Source organism: Somniosus microcephalus, chromosome 1 (genome assembly GCF_052327205.1).
Source record: "Somniosus microcephalus isolate GS21.2 chromosome 1, FLI_Smic_1.0, whole genome shotgun sequence".
NCBI classification, from domain to species: Eukaryota; Metazoa; Chordata; class Chondrichthyes; order Squaliformes; family Somniosidae; genus Somniosus; species Somniosus microcephalus.
The window spans coordinates 50,903,216-50,930,026 of record NC_140987.1 but is presented as its reverse complement, the minus strand read 5'-3'; the positions used below and the strand labels follow the sequence as shown (position 1 = coordinate 50,930,026).

The 26,811-nt window shown below is 44.1% G+C and overlaps 1 protein-coding gene across 1 annotated transcript in view; it reads right to left on the bottom strand.

Moving 5' to 3' along the window:
• Window positions 1–26,811, bottom strand: part of LOC147124061 (organic cation/carnitine transporter 2-like) — an 81,276-nt gene that overhangs the window by 28,233 nt on the left and 26,232 nt on the right. The window contains exons 5-8 of the mRNA XM_085980328.1: window positions 23,873–24,008; window positions 23,474–23,568; window positions 9,597–9,811; window positions 8,508–8,690 (exon numbers count right to left, since the gene is read on the bottom strand). Coding sequence (XP_085836454.1) covers window positions 8,508–8,690; window positions 9,597–9,811; window positions 23,474–23,568; window positions 23,873–24,008 — 629 coding nt within the window. The remainder of the gene's footprint in view (window positions 1–8,507; window positions 8,691–9,596; window positions 9,812–23,473; window positions 23,569–23,872; window positions 24,009–26,811) is intronic.

Below are 26,811 nucleotides of genomic sequence, written 5' to 3'. Positions count from 1 at the left end.
TGCACCTTAATAATAAATTGATCTTATTCAGTGAACACAGTAGGAATCCTAGCCAAAGAGATAATGTAGTTGCCAGGCATCCCGGGAGAGTAGGTTCCATTGCTTGCTGCCCTGCGACCTCTCCCAGTCCCTGGACCCCCCTCCCTCCCGATTGCTGGTCCGACCCCCCCGACCCCCCCATGCGCCGCCCCCAACGCCTGATCTTTCCCTATCCTTCTATCGCTGGCTTTCCCGCCTTGTAGCAGGCCAGCCTGTCAATCTGGCCATCTGCCGGGTGGGATGCGGAGTAAAATAATGATAATGAGGTACAGCAGGACCTCCACGTTCGCAGTATTTCCATGTTTCCCACTCGCAGCCATGCTCCCTGGCTCCCTCCCCATCGCCCCGTAAATATCGGGGCCTAAGTCTGTCTGTCTTTCTTTGTTTTATTTCTTTTCCATAATATTGAGAGGTGGTGCAAGCAGAGGCCCGGTTTTCTCTTGCTGTTGTGTTCTGACAGATTGGTCAGGTTTGCAAAAGACATGTCTCTTCCTTGTCTGGGACCATCTGTTCTGCTTTTTCATTCCTCCCAGTGGCTAGGCCAATGCAGCAGGACAGTCCTCCCATTCACCTTTCTGGTTGAAGTAGGCATGTCATCTGAGGAGGAGTAGTAAGGAGAGGAAACTGGGAAGAAAGACAGTGACACACTATTGTAAGGCTTTCACACTTCATTTTAAGTAAAAGCTTAGGGATTATCAATTTAAAAGAACATTTACGTCTTTTACATTTCTATTTTCACGAGAGAGAGGCTGATTTTATGCACTGTACAATGCGATTATTTATCATAGACTTTACTAGAAAGGTGTCAGCCTTAGTTCAGTGATAGCTCTCTTGCCTCTGTGTCAGAAGGTTGTGGGTTTAAGTCCTACTCCAGAGACTTGAGCAGATAATCCAGACAGACACTTCAGAGCCGCACTGAGGGAGTGCTGAACTATTGGAGGTGCCGTCTTTCAGATGAGACATTAAGCTGAGGCCCTGTCTGCCCTCTCAGGTGGACATAAAAGATCCCATGGCAATAATCAAAGAAGAGTAGGGAGCTTCTCCCCAATGTCTTGGCCAACATCTATCCCTTAACTAACAGATTATCTGGTCATTTATTTCATTGCTGTTTGTGGGACCTTGCTGTGCACAAATTGGCTGCCATGTTTCCTACATTACAACAGTGACTACGCTTCTAAAGTATTTCATTGGCTGTAAAACGCTTTGGGACGTCCTGAAGTTATGAAAGATGCTGTATAAATACAAGGGGCTAGATTTTCAGTTGCTTGCGCCAGCAGTTAGCGCCTTAAGAGAAGTGATTTTCGGGCGCTATGCATGTAGCGCCCGGGCGCAGCGCAGTTTGCGCCCCGCCCCAAATTAAGTTGCCCGTTAGCGCCGGCGCAAAGTTTAGCGGCCGCCCGGATGCGCACGCAGAAAATGACGTCACATCCTCGTGCAACGCCCTTTGGCCGCCCCGAATCCAAACTTCAGTCGGACCGCCCCATTGTGCGGCTGGCGTCCAGAGCGTTCATAAAATGGAACGCAACACACCCTGGGGAGCGCAAATTAAAGGGCGCTCCTCCTGCACTATAACAGGCACTCTGCATGTGTTGTGTGGAAGGCTCCAGTGTGTTGTTGTGAACGGTGTATTTATCTCCTCCTCCTCCTCCTCCTCCTCCTCCTCCTCCTCCTCTCGACCTTTCCCCCCCCAGACTCTGCCTTTGAAAAAAACACACATGCACCCTTCCCCTTTAAGAGCTCACTGGCACCAGAGTGTCTGCCGGGCGCTGCGCCCGAGCTCGGGCGCTGCGCTCTGCACCGCCGGCTTAGCGCCTAAAGATAGTCGTGGAACGCCTCTTTTAGCGCTCCACCAACCTCTTAGGGCGAAGCCACTGAATTTCCGGCAACGGGGCGCTACTTTGGGGCGGGCGCTAACTGCGGGCGGGCGCTAAGGTTAGCGCCCCAAAACTGTCTATACTGAAAATCTAGGCCAAGTTCTTTTGTTCTTTCTTTACTAAATTGTTTTTGATCTGTCGGAACTCTATTTGCCAGCTTGCAGTCATCTTAGACAGCTTTCCTGAACTGTCCTTTCTGATTACTTCCAGCAGTAAACTAATCCTGATATGCATCTGCTCTTTTGTTTGTGTTCAGATACTGTTGCATTTCGGGCAGCTCCATTGTAAGAATGTGTAAAGAAAATAAGTTTATTGTTGAAGGATTTAGTTGCCTAAGGTACATAATATGCAGGCAAACCAGTTCACCTGAACTGATTTAAGGGAACTCTGTGCAATTAATATCATTTAGTTTATACCTTCAAAAAATAGAATACATCCCACTTAATGGCTGAATATGAAGAATAAATATTTAAACATTCTAGAAGGATTATCTCTTCATCATTCAGTGAATTAAGCCTTGTCAAATGATTAATGGCAGATGTGCTATACCAAAAGGTGGAAGACCTTTGTTATGTGAGGCAAGTCAAAGATAAGGGAAGAGATTGGGTAATTCAAGCCTCTCTTCATACCATGCCACTGTATTAAAACGATCCAGTCATTAGGCCACTGGAGATAGAAGTACACTCCCCTTCTAAGTTTCCCAGTTACCTAGGATACTCTCCTCCTATAACCACCCAGCTCACTGTGGCAATCTCCTCCTCTAAACCTCCCGTTAAGAGGGAATTCCCGCCCTTAACCACCCTTCAGTTCACTAACACACTGTTTCTCTCTTTAACCACCCCCCTTCCCTCTCCCGCTCACTGTGGCACTTGCCCTCTCTGATGATCTCATGGCTGCAGCTGTTACCTGGAATCACTTCAGTCCTGGAGCAGGCTCAGTGTTGCCGGCATGGATTTTTGACCTATCATGAGACCAGCAATTTCATCTTGCACCCCACAGTGCACAGCTTGCTCCTGAATAAAGCAACAGCGTCAGGTTCAAGCTGCAGCCAGGACCAGCAGTAAGAAAATCATCAGGAAGTGGAGCGGCAACGATCTTCTGGCCAGATTTCTTGGGGCTCAAAGCTCAGCTGCAACAGCTGAATTGCTGCCCATGGGGCATTCATTGGCCCGGCTAAACACCTGGTTCCAATATTGATGGAAGGTAGTTAAACCATCGGATCTGACTGCAGGATTTCTTCTTTTGACAAGGATATAGTCACGCACCACATCTCTGCATATAAAGCAGGCTTTCTAAACACACTGCTGAAAGTCATCCAAATTCCAGATGCAAAAAATCCCATTGAAGTGCAGCAATCCAACCAACCACATCAAGAGCAAGAAAGTCAAACAACCCATTTGTAAGCTTGATGACAAGAAAGCTACTGGGCCTGATGACACGGGACTCTTGAGTGTTCTTTTGGGGAATTGATTGCTTCCCCAACACACCTATTTCAGGAGAGGAGGGAGATAATTGACTGAGAAATTGGTATAAACATACGCAGCATTTCTTCTACTGGCTATTATATATAGGTAAAATTGAAAATAGTGAATGACAAAGTGTTACAACCTTTGCATTAACTCCAATCTGATCACTAATATCTCTTTACAGCAATATTGCTGGCCGGCCATCTTCCACCCTCCATAAACTTGAGCTCATCCAAAACTCTGCTGGACGTATTATAATTCGCACCAAGTCCCGTTCACCCATCAGCCCTGTGCTCGCTGATCCCAGTCCAGCAACGCCTCGATTTTAAAATTCACATCTTCGTGTTTAAATCACTCCATGGCCTTGCCCTTCCCTAGCTCTGTAACCTCCTCCAATCCTACAACCCTCTGAGAAATCTGCGTTCCTCCAACTCTGGCCTCTTATGCATCCCCCACTTCCTTCGCCCCACCATTGGCGGCTGTGCCTTCAGCTGTCTAGGCCCTAAGCTCTGGAGTTCCCTCGCTAAACCTCTTGGCCTCTCCACCCCCTCTCCTTATTTAAGACGCTGTTTTAATTCTACGTCTTGCTAATGTCTCTTTCTTTGGCTCGGTGTCAATTTTTGTCCGATTACACTCTTGCGCTGCACCTTAGAATGTCTTACTACGTTAAATGTACATAAGTGCAAGTTGTTTTTATTGTTGCATGCACTAGGTTATGATAAATCTTTGCAATGCCAATAAAATGTCTTCAGTTCTCCCATAAACGATCAGGGTTAATTTGATGAAACATCAATTGTTACGATTCTCTCTGGGTGCACCCTGTTAATATGGAGTTTAAAGTAATGCATAGAAAACATGAAATGATACACACTATAAATGGGCACTAAAAAAAAGGATTATTTGTCATTATTGGTCATTTACTGAAAGTATTCAGTCAAAGTGAATATTGATGTACTGGGATGTATTTTGAGGGTGTTTCATTATAAATTAAAACAAATTATTCCAGCCTGGCATAGATCATTGCTGAGGCCACATTTGGAGTATTTTGTGCACTTTTTGGGTATCTTATTTTGAAAAGGACATCATTACACTGCAGAGAAGAGTGACAAAGGTGATTCCTAAATCATGAAGACTCAACAAAGTGAATTTGTTTTCATTTTGAGAGGAGGTCTTTAAAATCCTGAGAAGTATGTAGCGATATGCAGGGTATTTGATTCGGACTGTGTGTGAAAATAAGTGTGCAGTTCTACTGCAGCTACTGATTTCAGATCGATAGCTACAGTATCCATTTTCAGCCAGCAGCCCCTTATAATGTCTGGCTGCAATTTGCACAGTCAGATCTAGCAGGGACCTCGGTGCACTCCTGCTTAAACATATGCATAGGGCTCCGCTCCTAGCTCTTAAATGTGTCAAGAGCACAGGTGAGAGCGCCAGCACTCTCAGTACATTTAAACAAGCCCTGGGTAGGGTGACAACGTGTTCGGCAAACCTTTTTAAACCAACTTTGATAGCACACTGCAGCTACACTCCATGCAATGACAAACCAAGTGGCGAGGCTGCCTCCTCGAAGGAGCCTCACAGTGTTTCCGCCAAACTCAGATCAGGATCTGAATTGGGAGATACACTGCAACTTTTGTAGTAAACTAACTACAAAGTGGCACTAAATTTACAGTATAAACATACCCTGACCAGCCTTAAGCGAGACTCGTGATTGGAAGAAACTTTGGAGCCTATTCCATGATCCCATGCTCCCAGTGGGAAGTCGGGATCACAGGAAGCGCAGGTCAGAGAATCAGAGCTACAATGTTCTCACCTTATTTCCAACTTACACGCCCTTTAACTGTCGCTTCCCGGTTAGTCAAACCTATTGGTTTATTATCTTGGAGTATTGGATAGGTGAAACAGAAGCCAATCAAAAGCAATTCATGCCGCACTGATTAATAATTGGTTAGGAATGGGATTTGGAGGCCGGGGTAGATTGTACATGGAAGTAAAGGACTTGATGGGATGAATACCACTTTCTTGTTCCAGGCTTGCTTATCTTAGAAGGTTTTCATTCCTTTCTAGGCCATATTACAGTCTACAAAGAATTACATAGAATATTACACCACAGAAACAGGCCATTTGGCACAACAGTGCTACACCAGTGTTTAAGATCCACACGAGCTTCATCCCATCTTACTTCATCTCATCCTATCAGCATATCCTTCTATTCTTTTCTCCCTCATGTACACACTAGCTTCCTGTTAATTAATTAATCCCCTTAAGTCCAACTAATAATTTAGCCTCAAACCTAAAATGCCTGAAGTTTCTTAATAGAAATAATTACTACGGCTGGGATTTTGCCAACCTGGGTGAGTCCAGTGTGGGCGGTGGCCATGGCTGCTGAAACCGACTTTACCTTAATAGGGCCTATTAAGCCCGCCCTGCGAGTTACCCGGCCCAATTAAATGGTGCGGGTCTGGTGACGTCATCGATGATGCGTTTTCAGCCGGGATCTTTAAAGGGCCATGGCCTCATTGGATTTGAATGTCAATGTAACATAGTGCTGTCAATGCACTACAGCATTGGAGTGCTGCAAACACTGACAATGACTGCACAGAGGCAGAATGGAAGGAGTCAGAGCACGCAGGGAGGTCCTCTTCCCTTCCAATGGATGGAGGAGACCTCCCCAGGACACCAAATCAGACTGGTTGGAGATTGCAGAGGAGGTCCCCAGCAGAGATGTTGTCAGGAGGACCTGGATGCAGTGCCGCAAACATTTCAATGATCTCATCAGATCCCCATCACTCTGCCTTCCCAACCGTACCCCTGCACATCCTTACTCACACCAACATACCTCGTACATCCACCCATCCCTCTCTCTCTATCTACATTCTCACATCTCCACCTCACTAGCCACCCCTCACACCTACCCTCATCCTAGTGCAATCATACCAACTAACAACATACAAGGAGGCCACTTGGCTTCGCACCCCACTCCATCATAGTCTCCCTCGAAAGACCTAACCCATCTATTCCTTACACTCATTCCATCACACTCACTCAATCTTCATCTTCTTTCCCTCCTTGCAGGAAAAGAGAGCCCAAAATAAGAGGGAGAGGAGGAGAACCAGCGGTGGCCCTCCATCATTTGCAAACTACAACAGCAGAGGAGGCTGCTTTAGAAATACCTGGAGTCGCCGAGCAGCTGGAGGTGGGAGACGGAGAGAAGGGGACATCTCAGCAACCTGGTGACAGAGTTACATATCATACAGCTACATGGCATACATCAGTCACTCATATGGGCACTGATGTCAGCAGCCACTGAATGGCCATCGTGTGCATAATGGTATCTGTACCCATTCTTCATATGACGTATCTAACTCATCTCTTTACTCTCCCACAGGTCCATCAAGAGCCGACCCACCCTGACTGTCCAGGAGGAAGAGGAAGGAGACTCCTCAGAGGAACCTCCAGCCTCTGAGCCTCTGAGAGCGCACCATCACCAGCGCAGATACGCACAACTCGGTGGGTGCCACGCGAGATAGAGTAGTGCTGTCACCTGGTGTCTCACAACTCACAAGTGAGCAAGAGCGGATGGTGGAGACAGGGACAGCAGTGGCGAGTCCGGAGGGCACAGGATGCTTCTAGCTCTGCTCAGCTGCATGCAGACGCTGAGCCTCAGGGACCATCCAGAAAGTGGGCAATCCTGGAGGAGCAGGAAGAAGTGCAGGTGGCTCTGACAGGTTTTGTGAGCACGATGTCTGCAAATGTTCAGAGAATGGAGGAGTCCATCTCCAACATGAGCACCACCGTGTCGCAGGCGATGTCGATTCTAGGCTCCTCCATGGATAGGATGGCCACCTGCATGGAGCAGCTAATGAGTCACTCACAGGAGCATATGGTCTCTACGGAGAATAGGTGGCTCTCTATGGAGGATAGATGGCAGAGGCTCATAGACCTCCTCTCTAGGAGGGATGTCAGTGTAGATGTGGGTCCTCATGACCCCACTGATGAGCAGCAAGGTGCTTGCCAGCTCCTTGGCAGCAGGAAAGTGAGCAGGCTGCCTCTACCTCTGCTGAAGCCACAGGGCTAGCACCTCGTAAAAGCACGCGGAAGAGAAAGATGATTCACAAGGGTAGCCACTTGGTTGTTTTATCCAATGTTTATGCAAAGTTTCCGTTAATGTGCTGGCAAACATAAAAATCTTTATTTTCAACACTTTCGGGTCTTGGACAGATTTGTGTGCACCTTTGTAAGTGGCTTAGTGAGTTGCAGTGAATGGTGAGACATAACGGTACCTCCAGCAATGGTGATGAGTGTGAATGGCTTGGTCATTGCAGGGATGCTTTATGGTGTTGCTGTGGGGTGGTGTCAACCTGGCGCATCATGTGGCAGTCATATGGGTGTACAGCGTAAAGTTAACTAAATCTGGCCATGATGATGCCATCCCTGGCAGCAATGTACTCGGGTGCTGATGCCCTCTGTCCTGTGAAGCATCAGGTGATTGCAGAAAAGGTTGGTGGTGTTGTTGTTGGTGCTGCTGGTGTTGGGGATCATCGTGGTCAGATTCTGAGGACCAAGGTGAGAGAGTATAAAGTACACCCGCTGCATCCATGCTGATGGAATAGATGGCAGGTCAAGTAGAGTTTACAGAAGCATTCTGTCAATTGTGAGAGAGGTTCCTCCAATGAGCTGACACTGGATGGAGACTTTGCTAGAAAGACTGCAGCCTGCAGAATCTGTGCTGGGAATGCTGAGGAAAGTGATCAACTGTCAGGTTGGAGATTTTATGCTGTCAGCTAATCAGCTGGAGCAATGGCCACTGAACTCCCGCTTCAGGTTGACAGACGTGGTTCCCAAGCAGCGTATTTCCCGTGGCCATCCAGTTAAGGTTAAAGCCACTCTTAAGGGTCGGACAACAAGCTACTAATACTTTAAATTGGGTCGCCTGCCTCTGCTGGTCGGGTCGGGTCCACGCTGACAGACGCACCTGGGGGAAAAGCTGACAGTGGGTTCCCGACCTGCTCCCAAAAACAACAACTTTCCCACCTGACCCGCCTCCGATTGCACCCGCTACCACCACAGAAAATTCAGGCCTAAATTTTTCTGCAAAACTCTCATAAAGCTTGAATTTCTCACTTACCCAGATAAGCAAAATATGGGGCGATTATACTGCCGATTCTGGATGCCATGGAACATGCCCCAAGTCCCATATTCCTCACCACAGTTGGATACAATTCAGATGAAAAAATATAGATTATTGTGTAGGCTGCTGTCGCACCAGATTTACCAATCATCATCAATATAGTGATCACAATTTGAAGAGCTGTAGAAATTAAATTAATCAACAGTTAGTGTGCACTGAAAGGTAATTCAAAATTGTTTGATTGCATCAACTGTTTTGCAATTTCTTTTAGTTACAACCAAAATGAGCACCAAAAATAAACGGCTCCAATAGAGGGTAGAATTTCCTTCCTTTAAATTGGTGGAAATGAGTTCCGCCCTAAATTCCTGCCCTTCTCCACCCAGACTATAGTAATTCTGTGTCAAATTCAGCGTGCAATTTCTAGGCTTTTGAAATTACGCTGTGGAGCGCTATCATATTTTCGTGGAGACTTTATCCATTTATTTTAAACTAAATACCCCTGCACATGCTACCCCAAATTAGTCCTCCCTTCAACCCGCACACATTTGTGTAAATTACTCCTAAAATAATTTATATTGCTTATATCATGTATAAACAATGGGGAGCCAGAGAGCGGTTGCACAGGAACATTGTTAGCTGGTGAGTGGTTTGCTGGGGGAGTGCAGGGGAATGGGAAATGGGTTGTATAGAAACATAATGAGTTGGCTGCATAGAGACAGTGAAGATCTCGGGAGTTAGTTGCAGAGTTACAGTGAGGTCCTAGGGAGGAGTTGGTTGTAGAGATACTGTTAGGAGGTAGGGAGTCAGTTGCAGCGGATAAAGTGAGGAGCTAGGGAGTTTGCTGCAGCAGATACAGCGAGGATCGATGGAGTTTGTTATAGAGATACAGTGAGGACCTAATGAGTTGGTTGCACAGATACATTGGGGAGCTAGAGAGTTGGCCACAGATTGATAATGGTGCCCTAAGGACTTGGTTTCAGAGAGAGGCAGTACAGAGCCAATGAGTAGGCTGCAAGGACCTTCAGAGTCCTCCGAGGGAAATGGAACACCTGTGTTTAAAATAAAATACATTATTTGAATTCTTACTTGAAGGAACAAACTGGATCAGAAGCAGAACGCCACCACTAAGTAATAACATGGATGCAGTGATGATCCGTCGAGGTGAGACACGCATCAACCACCAGACTATAACATATACTATAAATTCACTAGCCGCAGAGACAGCACAGTTGATGTAGGGGTCTCCATGCATGTTGGGAGTGTTGAGGGATAATCCATAGTAACCAATGGTGCAAGTCGTCCTACAAGAAAATAAATGTTATTGTTCATAATCCTTTAAATGTTCAGTAAAGTAAGATCACTTATATACTGATGGCAGGTCAGTCATGGAAAACTGTAGTCAGGCCTGATGGGCACTAACTTTAAAGGAACTCTTTGATACATTCAGGGTGAACAAAAAATGACATTAACAAACTTAGAATGGCTAATTAAAAATTAAAAGCACAAACAGATGGAAATCTCAATGATGGGGGGATTTCCCAACAAGAGTTTCCATCCTGATCTCATTGCTTTGGTAACTGGACTTATTAGGAGTGCAACATTTTATGGGCTCAAATTTCAAACAAGATCATGTATGACATACAAATAATTTGTTTTCAATACAGTTAAAGCTGGTAAGTTGTATTAATTAGTCTGGGTACTAGTGCAATCATACAAGGACAGACATATCAATCAACATTCTTCTGGTCTGTTTAGAATTACAGCTTATTTTTAACGTGCAACCTGAAAGGACTTTCTACTAAGTTACACCAATGTGGCTGTTTATATATCGCTCTCTTTGCAATTAATTTGTGTATTGAGCAAAGAACTGGATCCAAGACTAACCTCTGTATCAGGTGCGGACAACATATTGATATTGATTTTAATAGTTTTATTATTCTTCACATAGTTACATTAAAGAGTAATTCATACAATGTGATTTACAATACAGGAAACTTTCGATTAACCGGCCCCTAAATAACCGGAAATGTCGGTTAACCGGCAAAATTCAGGAGTCGGTTTCAGCGAACTTTTATAACTTTTATTACTTGCACAGCAACAAATTGAGGAAGGCAAGGGTTTGGCTGCAGCTGTTGCTAAGCTACAGAGACGCTTGCAACTTGTGGACGTTCTTCTGAAGCAAGCAACAGGGTTTGTTGCTTCATACGGAGCTCTAAGGTCCGTATCTTTCACTATAGCGTTTGGTTATCCGGAATTGTTGCTGAACCGGCACCATGTCGGTCCCGTCCGTGCCGGATACCAGAAAGTTTCCTGTAGAATATATATGCTTAAACAACTCTGGTGGATTATGATTCATCACGAAGCACTAATGATATTTTCCTTAAATTGCTGCAATGCCCAATACGTGTAAAGGAGGTATCATTGTAAGTGTTCTGGACTGCTCACTTTGGAAAAGTTTGCAAATCCTCTGGTCCCTGGATATCAAAATTAGGCCTGGGAGTTAAAATCTCTCCGGACCTTGACTTACGAGCTTGTTGCTCACCCAGGCCCCTCGCATGGACTGATCCCGCCCTGACTTAAAAGTCTAGGCATGTTTCAATTGGCAGATGCAGTCACTTTCTGTATCAGTGTATTAAGAAAGCAGGATACAGAAAATAAAAGCACAAGAACACTCCAGAATTGAAAGAGCTGCATCATGGAAGGTGAACAAGCAAATATGTTTCAGGTTTTCAATCTGTATATGGAATAAATAAGGACAAATCTCCAACTGCCTCAGGAAGGAGCTTCAACTAGTTTATGGAAGGGATAGTCTCTGGGCTGGGAATATTTATTTCATTAAAAACCTTGGTTTGGAAGCCTTCTTTTAACATTTGAAAAAAATCATCTTCATGTGGAAGAGTTTATTGATTTTTTTTTAAACCTCCCTTAAAATAGGTTCCTTTTGTCTGCATAGACATAGAAACATAGAAGATAGGAGCAGGAGTAGGCCATTCGGCCCCTCGAGCTTGCTCCACCATTCAATGCGATCATGGCTGATCATCCAAATTCAGTACCCGGTCCTTGCTTTCTCCCCATACCCCTTGATCCCTTTAGCCTTAAGAAATATATTCAACTCCTTCTTGAATATATTTAATGAATTGGCCTCTACTGCCTTCTGTGGTAGAGAATTCCACAGGTTCACCACTCTCTGGATGAAGAAATTCCTCCTCATTTCTGTCCTAAATGGCCTACCCCTTATCCTTAGACTGTGACCCCTGGTTCTGGACTCCCTGACCATCGGGAACATCCTTCCTGCATCTAGTCTGTCCAGTCCTGTCAGAATTTTATAAGTTTCAATGAGATCCCCTCTCATTCTTCTAAACTCCAGTGAGTACAAGCCCAATCGTCCCAATCTCTCCGCATACGTCATTCCTGCCATCCCAGGTATCAGCCTGGTGAATCTTCACTGAACTCCTTCCATGGCAAGAACATCCTTCCTCAGATAAGGTGACCAAAACTGCACACAATACTCAAGATGTGGTCTCACCAAGGCCCTGTACAACTGCAGAAAGACATCCTTGTTCCTGTACTCAAACCCTCTCGCTACGAAGGCCAACATACCATTTGCCTTCTTAACCGCCTGCTGCACCTGCATGCTTACCTTCAGCGACTGGTGCACAAGGACACCCAGGTCTCGTTGCACTTCCCCTTCTCCCAATCTATTGCCATTCAGATAATAATCTGCCTTCCTGTTTTTGCCACCAAAGTGGATAACCTCACATTTATTCATGTTATATTGCATCTGCCATGCTTTTGCCCAATCACCCAACCTGTCCAAATCATACTGGAGTTTCTCGGCATCCTCCTCACAGCACACACGCCCACCCAGCTTTGTGTCGTCTGCAAATTTGCAGATATTACATCTAGTTCCCTTGTCTAGATCATTAATATATATTGTGAATAGCTGGGGTCCAAGGACCGATCCCTGCGGTACCCCACTAGTCACTGCCTGCCACTCGGAAAAAGACCCGTTTATTCCAACTCTTTGCTTTCTGTCTGCCAACCAGTTCCCTATCCAAGTCAATACCTTGCCCCCAATCCCATGTGCCTTAACTTTACACGCTAATCTCTTATGCAGGACCTTATCAAAATCCTTCTGAAAGTCCAAATACACCACATCCACTGGTTCTCCCTTATCTATTTTACCAGTTACATCCTCAAAAATTCCACTGGATTAGTCAAGCATGATTTACCTTTTGTGAATCCATGTTGACTTTGTCCGATCCTGTCACTGTTTTCCAAGTGCTCTGCTATTACATCTTTTATAATGGACTCCAGCATTTTCCCCACTACCGATGTAATTCCCCATTTTCTCTCTACCACCTTTTTTGAATAGTGGGGTAACATTAGCTACCCTCCAATCCATGGGTACTGTTCCAGATTCCATCGAATGTTGGAAGATGATCAGCAATGCATCTACTATTTCTAGGGCCACTTCCTTAAGTACACTAGGATGTAGATTATCAGGCCCTGGGGATTTATCGGCCTTCAATCCCATCAATTTCCCTAACACCATTTCCCTACAAATACTGATTTCTTTCAGTTCCTCCATTTCACCAGACCCTATGTTCCCCGACATCTCTGGGAGGTTATTTGTGTCCCCCTTTGTGAAGACAGAACAAAAATATGTATTTAATTGGTCCATCATTTCTTTGTTCCCCATTATAAATTCCCCTGATTCTGACTGCAAGGGACCTACGCTTGACTTCGCCAATCTTTTTCTCTTCACATATCAATAAAAGCTTTTACAGTCAGTTTTATGTTCCTTGCAAGCTTACTCTCATATTCTATTTTCCCCTTCTTAATTAATCCCTTTGTCCTCCTTTGTTGAATCCTAAACTGTTCCCAATCCTCAGATTTACTGCTTTTTTGGGCCAATTTATATGTCCTCTCCTTGGATCTTATACTATCCCTAATTTCCCTTGTTAGCCACAGTTGAGTCACCTTTTTTGTTTTATTTTTATGCCAAACTGGGATGAACAAATTCTGTCGTTCATCCATGCGGTCTTTGAATGTTTGCCATTGCCTATCCACCGTCAACTCTTTGAGTGACATTCCCCAATCAATCCTACCCAACTCGTGCCTCAGACCATCGTAGTTTCCTTTATTTAAATTCAGGACCCTTGTCTCTGAGTCAACTACTTCCTTCTCCATCTTAATGAAGAATTCGATCATATTATGATCGCTCCGACCCAAGGGGCCTCATACAGCAAGATTGCTAATTAATCCTTTCTCGTTACATAATACCCAGTCTAAGATGGCCTGATCTCTGGTTGGTTCCTCGACATATTGGTCCAGGAAACCATCCCGTAAACACTCCAGGAATTCCTCCTCCACAGTATTGTTACTAATTTGGTTAGCCCAATCTATATGTAGATTAAAGTCACCCATGATGACGGCTGTGCCCTTATTGCACGCTTCTCTAATTTCCCTTTTAGTGCCACCCCCAACCTCCGCATTACTGTTTGGAGGTCTATATACCACTCCCACTAACATTTTCTGCCCCTTGGTATTTCTCAGTTCTACCCATACAGATTCCACATCATCAGAGCTAATGGCCCAGTAATTCGGGTCCCAACGCGTGAGTACGGACGGGGTACTCACGCGTGGGCCCGTTGGAAGTGCCGGATTTCAGCATGCACAGCGCATGCGCGGAAAACCGGCATTTCCTCTCCTCTGAACCAAGGGGTTAAGAGGCAGTTCCCGTGCGACGTTTCAGGCAGCGCGTACGCGTTGAACTTCGTTTTTTTGACAGGTTTGTCCGTGCATGAAGGCCTCCACTTTTTAGGAATGAAAAAAGCAGACGTAAGGACTTAGTTTTAAAAGGTAAGTGGTCTAATAATTAAAGTTAGAACATTTTTTCCACAGGTTTATTATTTTTAAAGAATTTACAGTAAGGTAAGTGTATTTTTGGACCCGATTTCTTGAAAAAAAAATTTTTGCAGAAATTTGAATAATTGTTTAAAATAGTTTTTTACAGTTATTAATAGTTCATTTAATTAGTGGGATTTTTTTTTACTTTTATTTGAAGTTTAAGTACTGTTTTGGGCACCTGGAGTTTTCATGAGTTTGACAGGTCTTATGTCTAACTCATGAATGGACTTTTGTAAACTCCCGTTGGTTGCCCAGTGCTCACGTGATCCCAGCCGGCTCATCGTACTAAGTACGCCGCTGGATCACGCACGCACAGCGCGCCGGGAGCTGAACCGGGCCACAGACCGGAAATCCACGCAGGCCCAGTCTTCAAATGTCAGCGCGATATGTAAGTGTGGGTCGGGGGCTTGCAGCCGCGGGAAGCCCCAGACCCGAATTTCTGGGCCAATATCCTTCCTTACAATTGTGTTAATCCCTTCTTTAACCAGCAATGCTACCCCACCTCCCTTTCCTTTTTGCCTATCTTTCCTGAATATTGAATACCCCTGGATGTTGAGTTCCCAGCCTTGGCCATGTTTCCGTAATCCCAATCAAATCATATTTGTTTACCTCTATTTGCGCAGCTAATTCATCCACCTTATTACGAATGCTCCTCGCATTAAGACACAAAGCCTTCAGGCTTGTTTTTTTAACGCTCTTAGACCTATTAGAATTATTATTTACTGCGGCCATGTTTGATTTAAACCGTTGATTTCTCTGACTGCCACTTTTGTTTTTCTCCTTCCTATATTTTGCTTTTATCCTTGTTTCTTGAACTGAGCGAGAGTGAAGAACTCGAGTCTTCCACTTTCATCCCGTTAAATGGGAGTAAAAAAAAACCAAGTTGCTCTTTTATTGGAAGTATCTAAAATTGCTATTCATACAAATGTAAGGAGTGAAATACCTGAGGGAATTCTTATAACCTCCAAGATAGGTATGTCAGCTCTGCTCAGTTGTTAAAATCTTAATGTAGAACAACCCAGTACATTAAGTGAACTAGAGTGTGAAAGATTGAGGAATGCACTTCCAGTTAAGTGCCACTTAAATACCTGAGAAAATTTTTCTTGTCCCGATGACCCAAACTTGTGATTTGTGATGTTTGCACTTATGGGAGTGACCAAAGCTAGATAGTCACTAACAAATCCAATAGGAAATTCAGGAGAAACTTCTTAACCCAGAGAGTGGCGAGAATGTGGAACTCACTACCACAGGGATTGGTTGAGGCGAATAGTATAGATGCATTTAAAGGGGAGACTAGATAAGCATATGAGGGAGAAGGCAATAGAGGGTTATGCTGTTAGGGTTCGATGAAGTAGGGTGGGAGGAGTCTAGGGTGGAGCATAAACACCAGCATGGACCAGTTGAGCCGAATGGCCTGTTTTCGTGCTCTACATTCTATATAATAACTGAGACGGGAAGAAATAGAATTACATAGGATTTACAGCACAGAAGCTTGCCATTCGATCCAACAAGTCAATGTTGGTGTTTATGCTCCACATGAGCCTTCGCCCACCCGACTTCATCTCACCCTATCAGCCTATCCTTCTATTCCTTTCTCCCTTGTGTATTTATCTAGCTTCCACTTAAAGGCATCTGTGCTATTCACCTCAACTACTTCAAATGGTAGCGAGTTCCACATTCTAAAGAAGTAAAGAAGTTTCTCCTGAATTCCCTATTGGATTTATTAGTGACTATCTTATATATTTATGGCCACTAGTTTTGGACTCCCCCACAAGCAGAAACATCTTCTCTATTTCTACCCTATCAAACCCCTTCATAATTTTAAATAAACAAAGAAATTATGCAAAGAAACTATTTAGTCAAATGCCCTCCTTAAATGTTACAAGAAAACTATAAATCCTTCATGTTTACCAGCTATATTGACAATATGGATGTCAGTGTGCAGGCTGGACAGACACAGATGCACAATGATTTGGTTACTTTGAAGAATGTTAACATAGTTGGGCTGGGCACAGTTGATGAAGCAGATAATGTCCGTTCATCACACTGGCACAAAATCTGTTTATTCCAATTGACCAACCTTAATTACATCAACGTAAATTTCATGGCGATTTTTGTTAATGTTACTTGTAATTAAGGCAATTTTATACAACTTACTTTGGGACAACATTAAGAGATATTAATGGCCCCAAATTTCCAGGGAACTTGCATAATTTTAACCGGCAGGGAGGAAAATCAGGCAGGCCAGTAGGGAAGAAAAATTGAACAGGGAGACATTTCATCAACTCCCAGGCACTAATGACCCTTCTGCCACTTTATGCCTGAAGTAACGTTAGTACATAATATGCCTGCCCAAATAAGTGAGGGTGCGTTGTAATCAGAAACAAATGAGGGAAATATGTTGTATAATTTTTCCCTGCAACAACAACTTAGCACCATTAATGTGGAAAGCATCTTCCCTAACATTCTGCAGTGGTTCTCCTGGGCTCCTGCCATAACTTCAGCAGGACATCAGCGAAACCCCCAGGAAAATGGGATAAATGGTCATTTTTAGCCATTTCCCCGGGGGTTCTGCTGGTTTCCCACCAAAGTTACAACAAGCAACTGGGAGATTCCCTGTGGAATTACAGGGGCCCTGCTTTTTTTAGCCCTTGCAGTGGGGGAGACAAGGGTGAAACTGTGTGCTCCTAGCATCTAACATTGTAAGGGCAAGAGGAGAATTAATAGGTGTTGACGTAAGAAAACTACTAGGCACTTGGTCTGAGTATTAAACAAGGCTTTAATCAACTGTTTTTCAACATGGAGATCTAGTTGTGTCCTTCACTAGTTCCTGTTAAAGAATGTCCTGAGCAAGCTGGGCCCATGCCCGAGTATTTATACTCTCCATCCACCAGCAGGCCGCCCAGTATCATTTCATAAGTCATTTCCACATGAATGACAAGATTCATGTCAGGCATGTTCAAAATTATGAAGGATTTTGATAGAGTAAGTAAAAACAGAGTGACTGCTGACAACGAACCGGAAGCTGTGCAGAAGCATCCTGCCCATTAATCTGGGTTTAATTATTAATGTATAATATCGCGTTTAATAATATTGCGGGTTGGTTTAAAATTAATGTATAATAATTTCGCGGGGGGAGGATTGCGGAGATTTATTTGTTTGGAGTTTGCTGAGTTTTGCTGGAGCAGATTTTCTTTTCCTGACGTGGCTGTGTTTGGCAGAAATGCATTAAACTCATCATTAATGTTCACACTTGCCAGCAAACATTCACTTCACACTTGGCAACCTTTAACATGGATTCGATGTTTTCAAACCGAACCTCCAAACTTTCTCCAGACGACATGGTGTCCACGTTATTTTATAAAGCTTCGTCTCGATTAAAATGTAAACGAAGTAAAATAAGCATTTCCGATATGTCTGTGACAGCCTCTTACATAAGAACATAACAAGTAAGAGCAGGAGTAGGCCATACGGCCCCTTGAACCTGCTCCGCCATTCAATAAGACCATGACTGATCATCGACCTCAACTCCACTTTCCCGTCCGATCTCCATATCCTTTGATTCCCCTAGAGTCCAAATATCTATCCATCTCAGCCTTGAATATACTCAAAGACTCAGCATTCACAGTCCTCTGGGGCAGAGAATTCCAAAGATTCACAACCCTCTGAGTGAAGAAATTCTTCCTCATCTCGGTCTTAAATGGCCTACCCCTTGAGACTATGACCCCTAGCTCTAGACACTCCAGCCAGGGGAAACAAATCTTGTATGTTTCAATGAGATCACCTCTCATTCTGCTAAACTCCAGAGAGTATAGGCCCATTCTACACAAGCTCTCATCATAGGACAGCCCTTTCATCCCAGGAATCAATCTAGTGAACCTTCGTTGCACTGTCTCAAAGGCAAGTACATCCTTCCTTAGATAAAGAGACCAAAACTGTGCACCGTACTCCAGGTGTGGTCTCACCAAGGCCCTGTATAATTGTAGCAAGACTGCACGGAGCAATGAACAGATCTGTTTAACAGTCGCTGCAAATAGCTTCACAGCATAGTTTCACCCAACAGTTTTTTTTCCCACACGGAACCATAAAACTTTCATGGAGCTCTGCAAATTATCTGCCACATTTCTTTTCAGTTAGTGAACAACCAACAATACACTGAGTCTGTGCATGTGCAACTACTTCAACCTCAAAGAAACTGTTTCCACTAGCAGGAGAGCCGGTTACCAGAGCACACACTTCTCTCCTCTCCATCCCCATCCCCTACTTTCCTCTCCTACTCTCGCCTCTACTCCCTTCTTTCATTCCTTCTCTCACAACATCTGACCTTCCCCTTCCCCTCCTTTCCTCTTCCACACCCTTCTCCTCTCCCCTTCCCTCCTCCCCTTTACTTCTCTCCCATCCCGTTCACTTAATCCCCAGTCTCCTTCTCACCATCTGTTTCTCCTCCTTCCAACATCCTCGCTTTCTCCCCCTTCATCTTCCCCTTCATCTTCCTCCGCCTCCCATCAGCCTCTGCCCCGTCTCCACCTTGGTTCCATTATCCCCTGCCCACTAACCCGCCTTGACCTGAAAAGTGCCCTTGGAATTGACTTCCTGTGTGCAATGCCACTGAAGATTGACAAGTTTCCTTAAAAAATTCAATTAAATTAGTTAAGCATGGCTTGATCTTTAAAAAATCTATTTTGACGGTTCTCCATTACCTTAAGTGTTCACTAATGTTATTTTTTAGTATGCCTAGAGCAGTTTCCCAAAGTGAGGCTAAATAAAGATATGGGAGTAAATTCACTGATCACATGTTCCCAGCAGAAAAGCACCCTTCAAAGAGGGCTGTAGATAGGCTTACCACACTGACCCACATTGCTTACAAGTGTAGCTCCCTGCTGGGAGTGCTGGATGAGTGAGCTTACCCAATGAAATAATGTATTGACAGGCACTAACATTTCCTGCCTGGATGTATTTAAATGGTTTGGGAACAGAGTCGGGAAAGTCCTGTCCCGGCACAAAATAGTGCCAATGGTAATGGCAAGGAAAATAGCGCCCACTGCAGGCATCTCAGCTACAAATCTGGCCATAGTGACCAGGGACTTCAGGCTGCAAAGATGATAGGCGAACAAGAGGCTACCAATCAATCTGAACATCCTCTTGAGTGTGGGACCAGACCTTTATGCATAAGAGATTTCCAAAACTCTCTCTTATGGCCCAGCAGTTGAATGTGATGCGAGATATGGAAATTGAGCCACACAGATCAGGAAATCACAGGTTTAGAATCAGAATCTTACAGCACAGAAGGAGACCATTTGGCCCATCGTGACTGTGGCGGGTCTTTGAAAGAGCTGTCCAATTCAGTCCCACACACCAGATTTTTCCCCTGCAAATTAATCCTCTTCAAGCACATGTCCAATTGTCTTTTGAAAGTTCCTATGGAATCTGCTTCCACCACCCTTTCAGGTCATCCGTTCCAGATCTTAACAATCTTCTGTGTGAAAAAATGTCTCCTCATTTCCCCTCTAGTTCTTTTGCCAATTCTTTTCAATCTATGATCTCTGGTTACTGACCCACTTGCCAGAGGAAACAGTTCCTCTCTACTTGCTCTATCAAAACCCCTCAAATAATGAAGAACACCTCTATTAAATCTCCCCTTAACCTTCTCTGCTCTAAGCAGAACAACCCCAGCTTCTCCAGTCTCTCCACATAACTGAAGTCCCTCATCCCTGGTATCGTCCTGGTAAACTTCCTCTGTACCCTCTCTAAGGCCTTAACATCCTTCATAAAATGTGGTACAGGTAGACTATCCTTTATCCGAAAACCTCGGGACCAGCCGTGTTTCGGTTTTAGGAAAATTTCGGATTTTGGAAGGTGCGCGAAAACACTTCGGTTTTCAGAGGTAATTCGGTTTTCAGGAGTACGGATAAAGGATACACTATCCCTTATCCGAAAGGGTGGGATAAATAACGACAATAAATACTGCGCATTTCGGTTTTCAGAAGTCATGCTTTGCTCCACTTTCGGCTTTCAGAGGTTTTCTGGTTTCGGATGTGCGGATAAAGGCTGGTACACTTACGCTGAGCGATTTCGGTTTTCAGAAGTGCGGAAAAATGCTACACTATCCCTTATCCGGCTAGGCCTGTAAGTCGTGCGCCACTCTGGTCATGTCGTGCGCACGACTTACGCTGACCGAAAAAACCTTCGGTTTTTAGAGGGTTTCGGTTTTCGGAAGTCCGGATAAAGGGTAGTCTACCTGTACTCAGAATTGTACACAATACAGAGCTGAGGCCTATCCAGAGATTTGAAACAGTTTAGCATGACTTCCTTGTTTTTGTATTCAATGTCCCTGTGTACAAAGCCAATTATCCCATACGCTTTCTTAACCGCTGTATCAACTTGCCCTGCCACCTTCAAAGATTTGTGAATATGCAGCCCCAGATCCCTCTGCTCTTGCATCCCCCTCAAAATAGTACCATCTAGATTATACTGCCTCTCCATATTGTTCCTCCCCAAAGTGCATCAGTTTGATCCACTGGAGCAAAAAAGTAGAAGAAGCCAACTTTAAAATCTCTTCCCTAGGGCACCCAGAGACACTTTGGTTAACAGCGGTTTGGGAACAGGCAATAGTACAATGCCTAATCTTTTCTGCGCATTCCTGCGCTGGGAAGTCCAGCAAAAGGGAAAATCAGAGAATGAGGTGTGAGGCAAGGAACACCCCCTTCTGGGGCATTTAAATAATAGTGAAGGGCCTGTGTCAGCTGTGGGTTCAGACCAGGCTGCCTGCCCGCCTCTGCCACCCGCCCCCCGCACCGCCTCCCAGGAAAGGCTCAGAAATCCCAGAGTTATACTAAAGTGGTGGAGGTTGGCAATCCGGGTGTCCACCATGGACTTTTGTGCCTGGGGGACTGAGCGTTCCCTGGGGGGCAAGGGCTAGGAAAATCGGGCCTTGTATCTTTTGCTCACAACATTACTTCAGATAAGTGTATATAATTGTGCGAAGGGAAGTTCCTTATTAGTTAATCATTTAGACTGAGAATTAGGCCTCTTAGCCTGCAGCAAGGATCATTTCACAGCAGAAGTTTACTTCTCGTCTTTGCCACCAAACAAAACCACACCACTGGAACAGTTTCTTAGCTGCATTTGACACCAAATATCTGCAGAAGGGGGTTTGGCGAAGATGAAAGAGCTTTATTGCAAACAGGTAACCAGACCAGACCATATATCTAACAGGACTATAGCCTGTAGCGCCTCTGAATTCAAACTATCAATCAGGATTTGTGAGCTATAAGTCCCTCATTTAAATAAGATGAAAATAAAGTAGTCTCAACTTGTCTTCTACACAGTATTACACGGAAATTTGAATTAAACTGTATTAGAATTATTAGGATTGAAGAACACTTTTGGGAGCTTTGAGCTTTCACGTGAAATGCAAAAGAACTGCTAGCTGACTAGACGCAATGGAAAAGGAACCAGTTAGCTTAGTTTCAGTAAATTCTCCAAAAAGAGACAGTCTAACTACCTCCCGTTGCCATTCAATGGCATTTCCATCATCAAATCCCCCACCATTAACAGTCTGGGGGTCATCATTGACCTGAAACTTAACTGGACCAGCCACATAAATACAATGGGTACAAGACCAGGTCAGAAGCTGTGTATTCTGCAGTGAGTGACTCACCTCCTTACTCCCCAAAGTCTTTCCACCATCTACAAGGCACAAATCAGGAGTGCCTGGATGAGTGCAGTTCCAACAACACTAAAGAAGCTCGACACCATCCAGGACAAAGCAGCCTGCTTGATTGGCAGCCCATCCACCACCTTAAACATTCACTCCCTCCACCACTGGCATTCCGTAGCTGCAGTGTGTACCATCTACAAGATGCACTGCAGCAACTTGCCAAGGCTTCTTCGGCAGCACCTCCCAAACCCGCAACCTCTTCCACCTAGAAGGACAAGGGCAGCAGGCGCATGGAAACACCATCACCTCCAAGTTCCCCTCTAAGTCACACACCATCCTGACTTGGAAGTATATCGCCATTCCTTCATCATTGCTGGGTCAAAATCCTGGAACTCCCTCCCTAAGAACACTATGGGAGTACCTTCACCACACGGACTGCAGTGGTTCAAGAAGGCGGCTCACCACCACCTTCTCAAGGGCAATTAGGGATGGTCAATAAATGCTGACCTTGCCAGCGACGCCCACATCCCATGAACAAATTTTAAAAAAGGTAAAGACCTGCTGGTCCATCGTGTCTGTCCCATTCTGGCACCATCATCTGCTTCCCCAACCCCCACCCCCAAAACTCCTGGAAGAGGCAAAAACCAGAGAAATTCATTTTAGGAAAAGCCTTAGGGAAATTCCTCTCTGACCCCGAAGGTGATCAAGCAAATTCTAAGAGACCATAGTAATTCAGTTACACAATCCCAATGACCCGCCTATCTTTTATATGTTTGCCACTCTCACGAACTTATCTAGCTTCCCTTTGAATACTTGCAGTGAATCGACACCCTGTTAATCTGCCCGTTATCCATTAGCAACCTGAGCTGACAGCTATTGTCCAACTTCTCCTCCTCCCACTGCCTCTTCAATGTCTTTGCCCAGGAGTTGTATAGCTTCCTCCTCATGCTGACCTCAAGGCCCTAATGGCTGCCGTTCCTCCACTTGTGGCATTTTCTTCCTGCTGATTATGGGTGGCCTTTTCCTTTTGCAAAGAAAATAAAGACAGGCGCAGGATGTTCTTTGCGGGTTCTCTCAGTCGGCTGCCTTCCTCCAAAAATCCCTGCACCATCCTTTTCTAGGGCTTCCTGTCTTCAGGTACAAATAGGATTTCCCTCCTTGCCTTTAATCTCTAGTGACAACGACTCCTTTCTATCACTAATTTCAATGAAACTGCTGGGATGCATGGCTTTGAAATGTACAATTTCTGAGAATGCATTTTCATTAGAGAAAAACATTCTTCGTTAAAAGGGGAATTATAACAGGATAAAATTTTATTGTTCTTTCAGACTACACAAGTTTCCACTCTGAGTTCCGATGGGAGTTCTTTGCTAATGAAGTCTCCACTCACCAGATAAATAACGAAAGGATTGTGACGTTCCTTATGTTGGACGTGATAACCAAATCCAAATAATTGTGTGCACGTTTATTTCTATCCACAGGATCCTGGGGGGAAAAAGTATAGAAAACAAACGATTCAAAAAAGTGCGGATGTGTTTCACATACTAACAGCACAAACACAAGCTCGGTGGACCCTGATCTCCACCTCTGGATTTGTTTCATCCTCTTTTATTCTTTTTAGCTTTGGCAGCACTTGGTCTACGACCCTTGGTTTCTTAATTTAGTTATAAAATAATGTATTGTGACAGATACATAACATGTTGGAAAGACTAACGAATTTTAAACTCAGCATGAAGCAGTGACAAAGAAAATAAATTAACGAATAAAAAAACAAACAACACTTATTTACCGTATTACTGCATGTGGTATCAAATATTGGCCCAAGATGTGTAATGCCATTTTTCCTAGCAGCAGCTTTCAATATTACTTCAGCTTGTTCCACTTTCCCTTGAGTGAGCAGCCACCTGGGAGATTCAGGTATATACCTACCATTTAAACCAAAACAACTTGGTGAGTTAGAAAACTGTCCTTTCACCTCTGCCAACAAGATTAAAACCCACTTATCCGGCTGTAAGTTGACAGAAATGAAATGATTTTTGGCGGTTTTATCCTATTTCCTAGTAGGCAGCACCGAATTGCCTCTTGCACATTCCTGATTTTAATCACTCCACCATTGGCGGCCGTGCTGAGCTCTAAAATTCCCTCCCTAAGCCTCTCCACCTCTCTTTCCTCCTTTAAGGCACTCCTTAATACCTACCTCTTTGACCAAGCTTTTGGTCATCTGCCCTAATATCCCTTTATGTGGCTTGGTGTCAAGTTTTGTTTGATAACCCTCCTGTGAAGCACCTTGGGATGTTTTGCTATGTTAAAGGTGCGATATAAATGCAAGTTGTTGTTATTGCTGAATTGGGAGTGCCACCCATCCACAACGTAGCACTATAACTGACAGTCTCACTCAGGCTCAAAGAAGACTGATACAAAAATGCCAATAGGGGTCCCATTTGATAGAAATAAGGCTAAGGGGCTGAATATTGGGATTCTGGCTGTGCCTCCCAGCAGTTCCTTTTCTGCCTGTGGTAAAAATGAAAATGATCTCCAATAAATCAGAGTTAATAAAATTTGCAAGTCTATTTGGGCCAGCTCTCTTCACAGAGACCAGGGTGTGGGCTTGCACAACCAATTCCCCTTCAAGTCACACACCATCCTGACTTAGAAGTATATCGCCGATCCTTCATCGTCGCTGGGTCAAAATCCTGGAACTCCCTACCTAACAGCACTGTGGGAGTACCTTCACCACATGGACTGCAGCGGTTCAAGAAGGCGGCTCACCACCATCTTCTCAAAGGCAACTAGGGATGGGCAATAAATGCTGGCCTTGCCAGCGATGCCCACATCCCATAAACGAATTTTAAAAAAGATTGAATTGGGTTGAAGCAAATGACCCAGCCCACAAAATTTGAGTGTTCTGAAGCCTGAACATTTCCCAGGCATGGGGTTGGATGAATATCCAGGCCTACATTTAGCGTATTAGCCTCAATTTTCCTCTGCCTACCATCCAATCTTTGGGCAGTTTTTGGGTGGGCACAGACGGGAAATGAGGTACAGAGCCTTCGCACTAGATTCCCACTCTGCTAAATTGCCCACCATCATTTCTGGAGGACAGTGGAATCTCATTTTTGGGCAGGAGTATTCTAATGAGGTAGTTATATATGGCAATGGCTTAAGTCCCATTTCTTGTCATTCCCACCTCAATTGCACCCAGCCACGTATCAATTGTATAAAACGGGCAGCCAGGATTGATAGAAGCTACTGAAAAGGCAAAAGTAGGTTTCAAGAGCCGCGACAGTTACATTACAAGGCTTTATCAAAACCTTACTTCTCACGTAATTTGGGTGATTTAAAAAAAATTACTGATGACAACTGCTTAAACATTTAAGCACCCCATAGGTCTTTTGCTATGTGAAAAGGAAAACATGGTAAATCAGAAAGTAGCGATTAGGTGACAGCAAGTTTGTAGGAGGACTGAAAAATAGAGGAACAGAGTTCCACAGTTTTGAGATTCTGGGATAGAATGAGTTAAATAGGACATGCTACACATCTTGATTTTAATGCAGTGCAGATAAAAAGAGTAAGATGGTATGTTTGTAGTTCAGATGGAACAAGAGAGGTAGGTTTAGGAGTGCACTGATCTTAGTAGCATCAATTAAATAGAGATAGAGAGACCAGAATGATTGTTTGGGGAGAAAGGTTGGAGACTAGGAGTGATAAAGGGATTGGCTATCAGATGACAAGCTTTTACTTGTATCCTGTTCAGGAATATCAGAGATGTTAAAAGAATCTCCCCAGATTTGGAAGCAGTATTCAACTCTTGGCTGGACTTGGAATTTATAAAAAGTCAAGGGAGCAGTTGAGAGGAAAATAAATGCTTGGTGTGTGTTGGAACATGGGACATGCTTGGTGTGAAAGAAGAAACTGAGTTGGAGGGAGATTTCATAGTTGAGATGTGGGAGTTTCATTTGAGATCAGAGGAGATGGGACAAGGAGGTCAATAGATGAACAAGGTGCTGAAGGTGGAGCGTTGTAGGGCAACTCTCCTGTATTCTGGTGCAGTAATATTTCGTACACTGTCTTATGTTCATTAATAAATAGACATTCTTATTATGAACACAGCTAGCTTTTGCTAGTTACTTTATTGAGCACATGTGGACTGGTACAGTATCTGTAGAGGCTTCCATCTTGACTGTTGCCTTGTGGGTAGCCTAGTGCCTCATGGGTAATGTAGTCTTAATATATATATACAGCTGGGTAGTGTAGTCTTATATACAGCTCTACACAGCTCTACGGCTCCACCTAGTGTCCACTATAGAATGACATGTTATTGATCATTACATCCCCCTTTATTTGAGGTTTAACAAAATCAATATCAATCAACTTTCAAGAAAACAATAAAGATAATATCAGTAACACTTTTGTTAGTGCTCTATAAACATAAACATTTTCAAAACAGTCAACATATTTTCAAAGCTTTACATTGTACTCAAAGATTGAGTCTATCAGGCTCTGTTACTTCACGTGTGGATCTTCTCAACACGGGTAAGTCTGATGTGTCTTCATGAGATTGTTCTGGTGGTGAATGACAAGATGCAGTTGCGGCATTGTCATCAATCTGGTCTTGAATAGTCTCTTGTGTTTTTAGGAGGGAACGGCGGTTCCTCCTGAGAATCTGTCCTTCCTCAGTTCTAACAGTGTATGACCTTGGTCCTACTTCCTTAAGAACTGTAGCTTTCC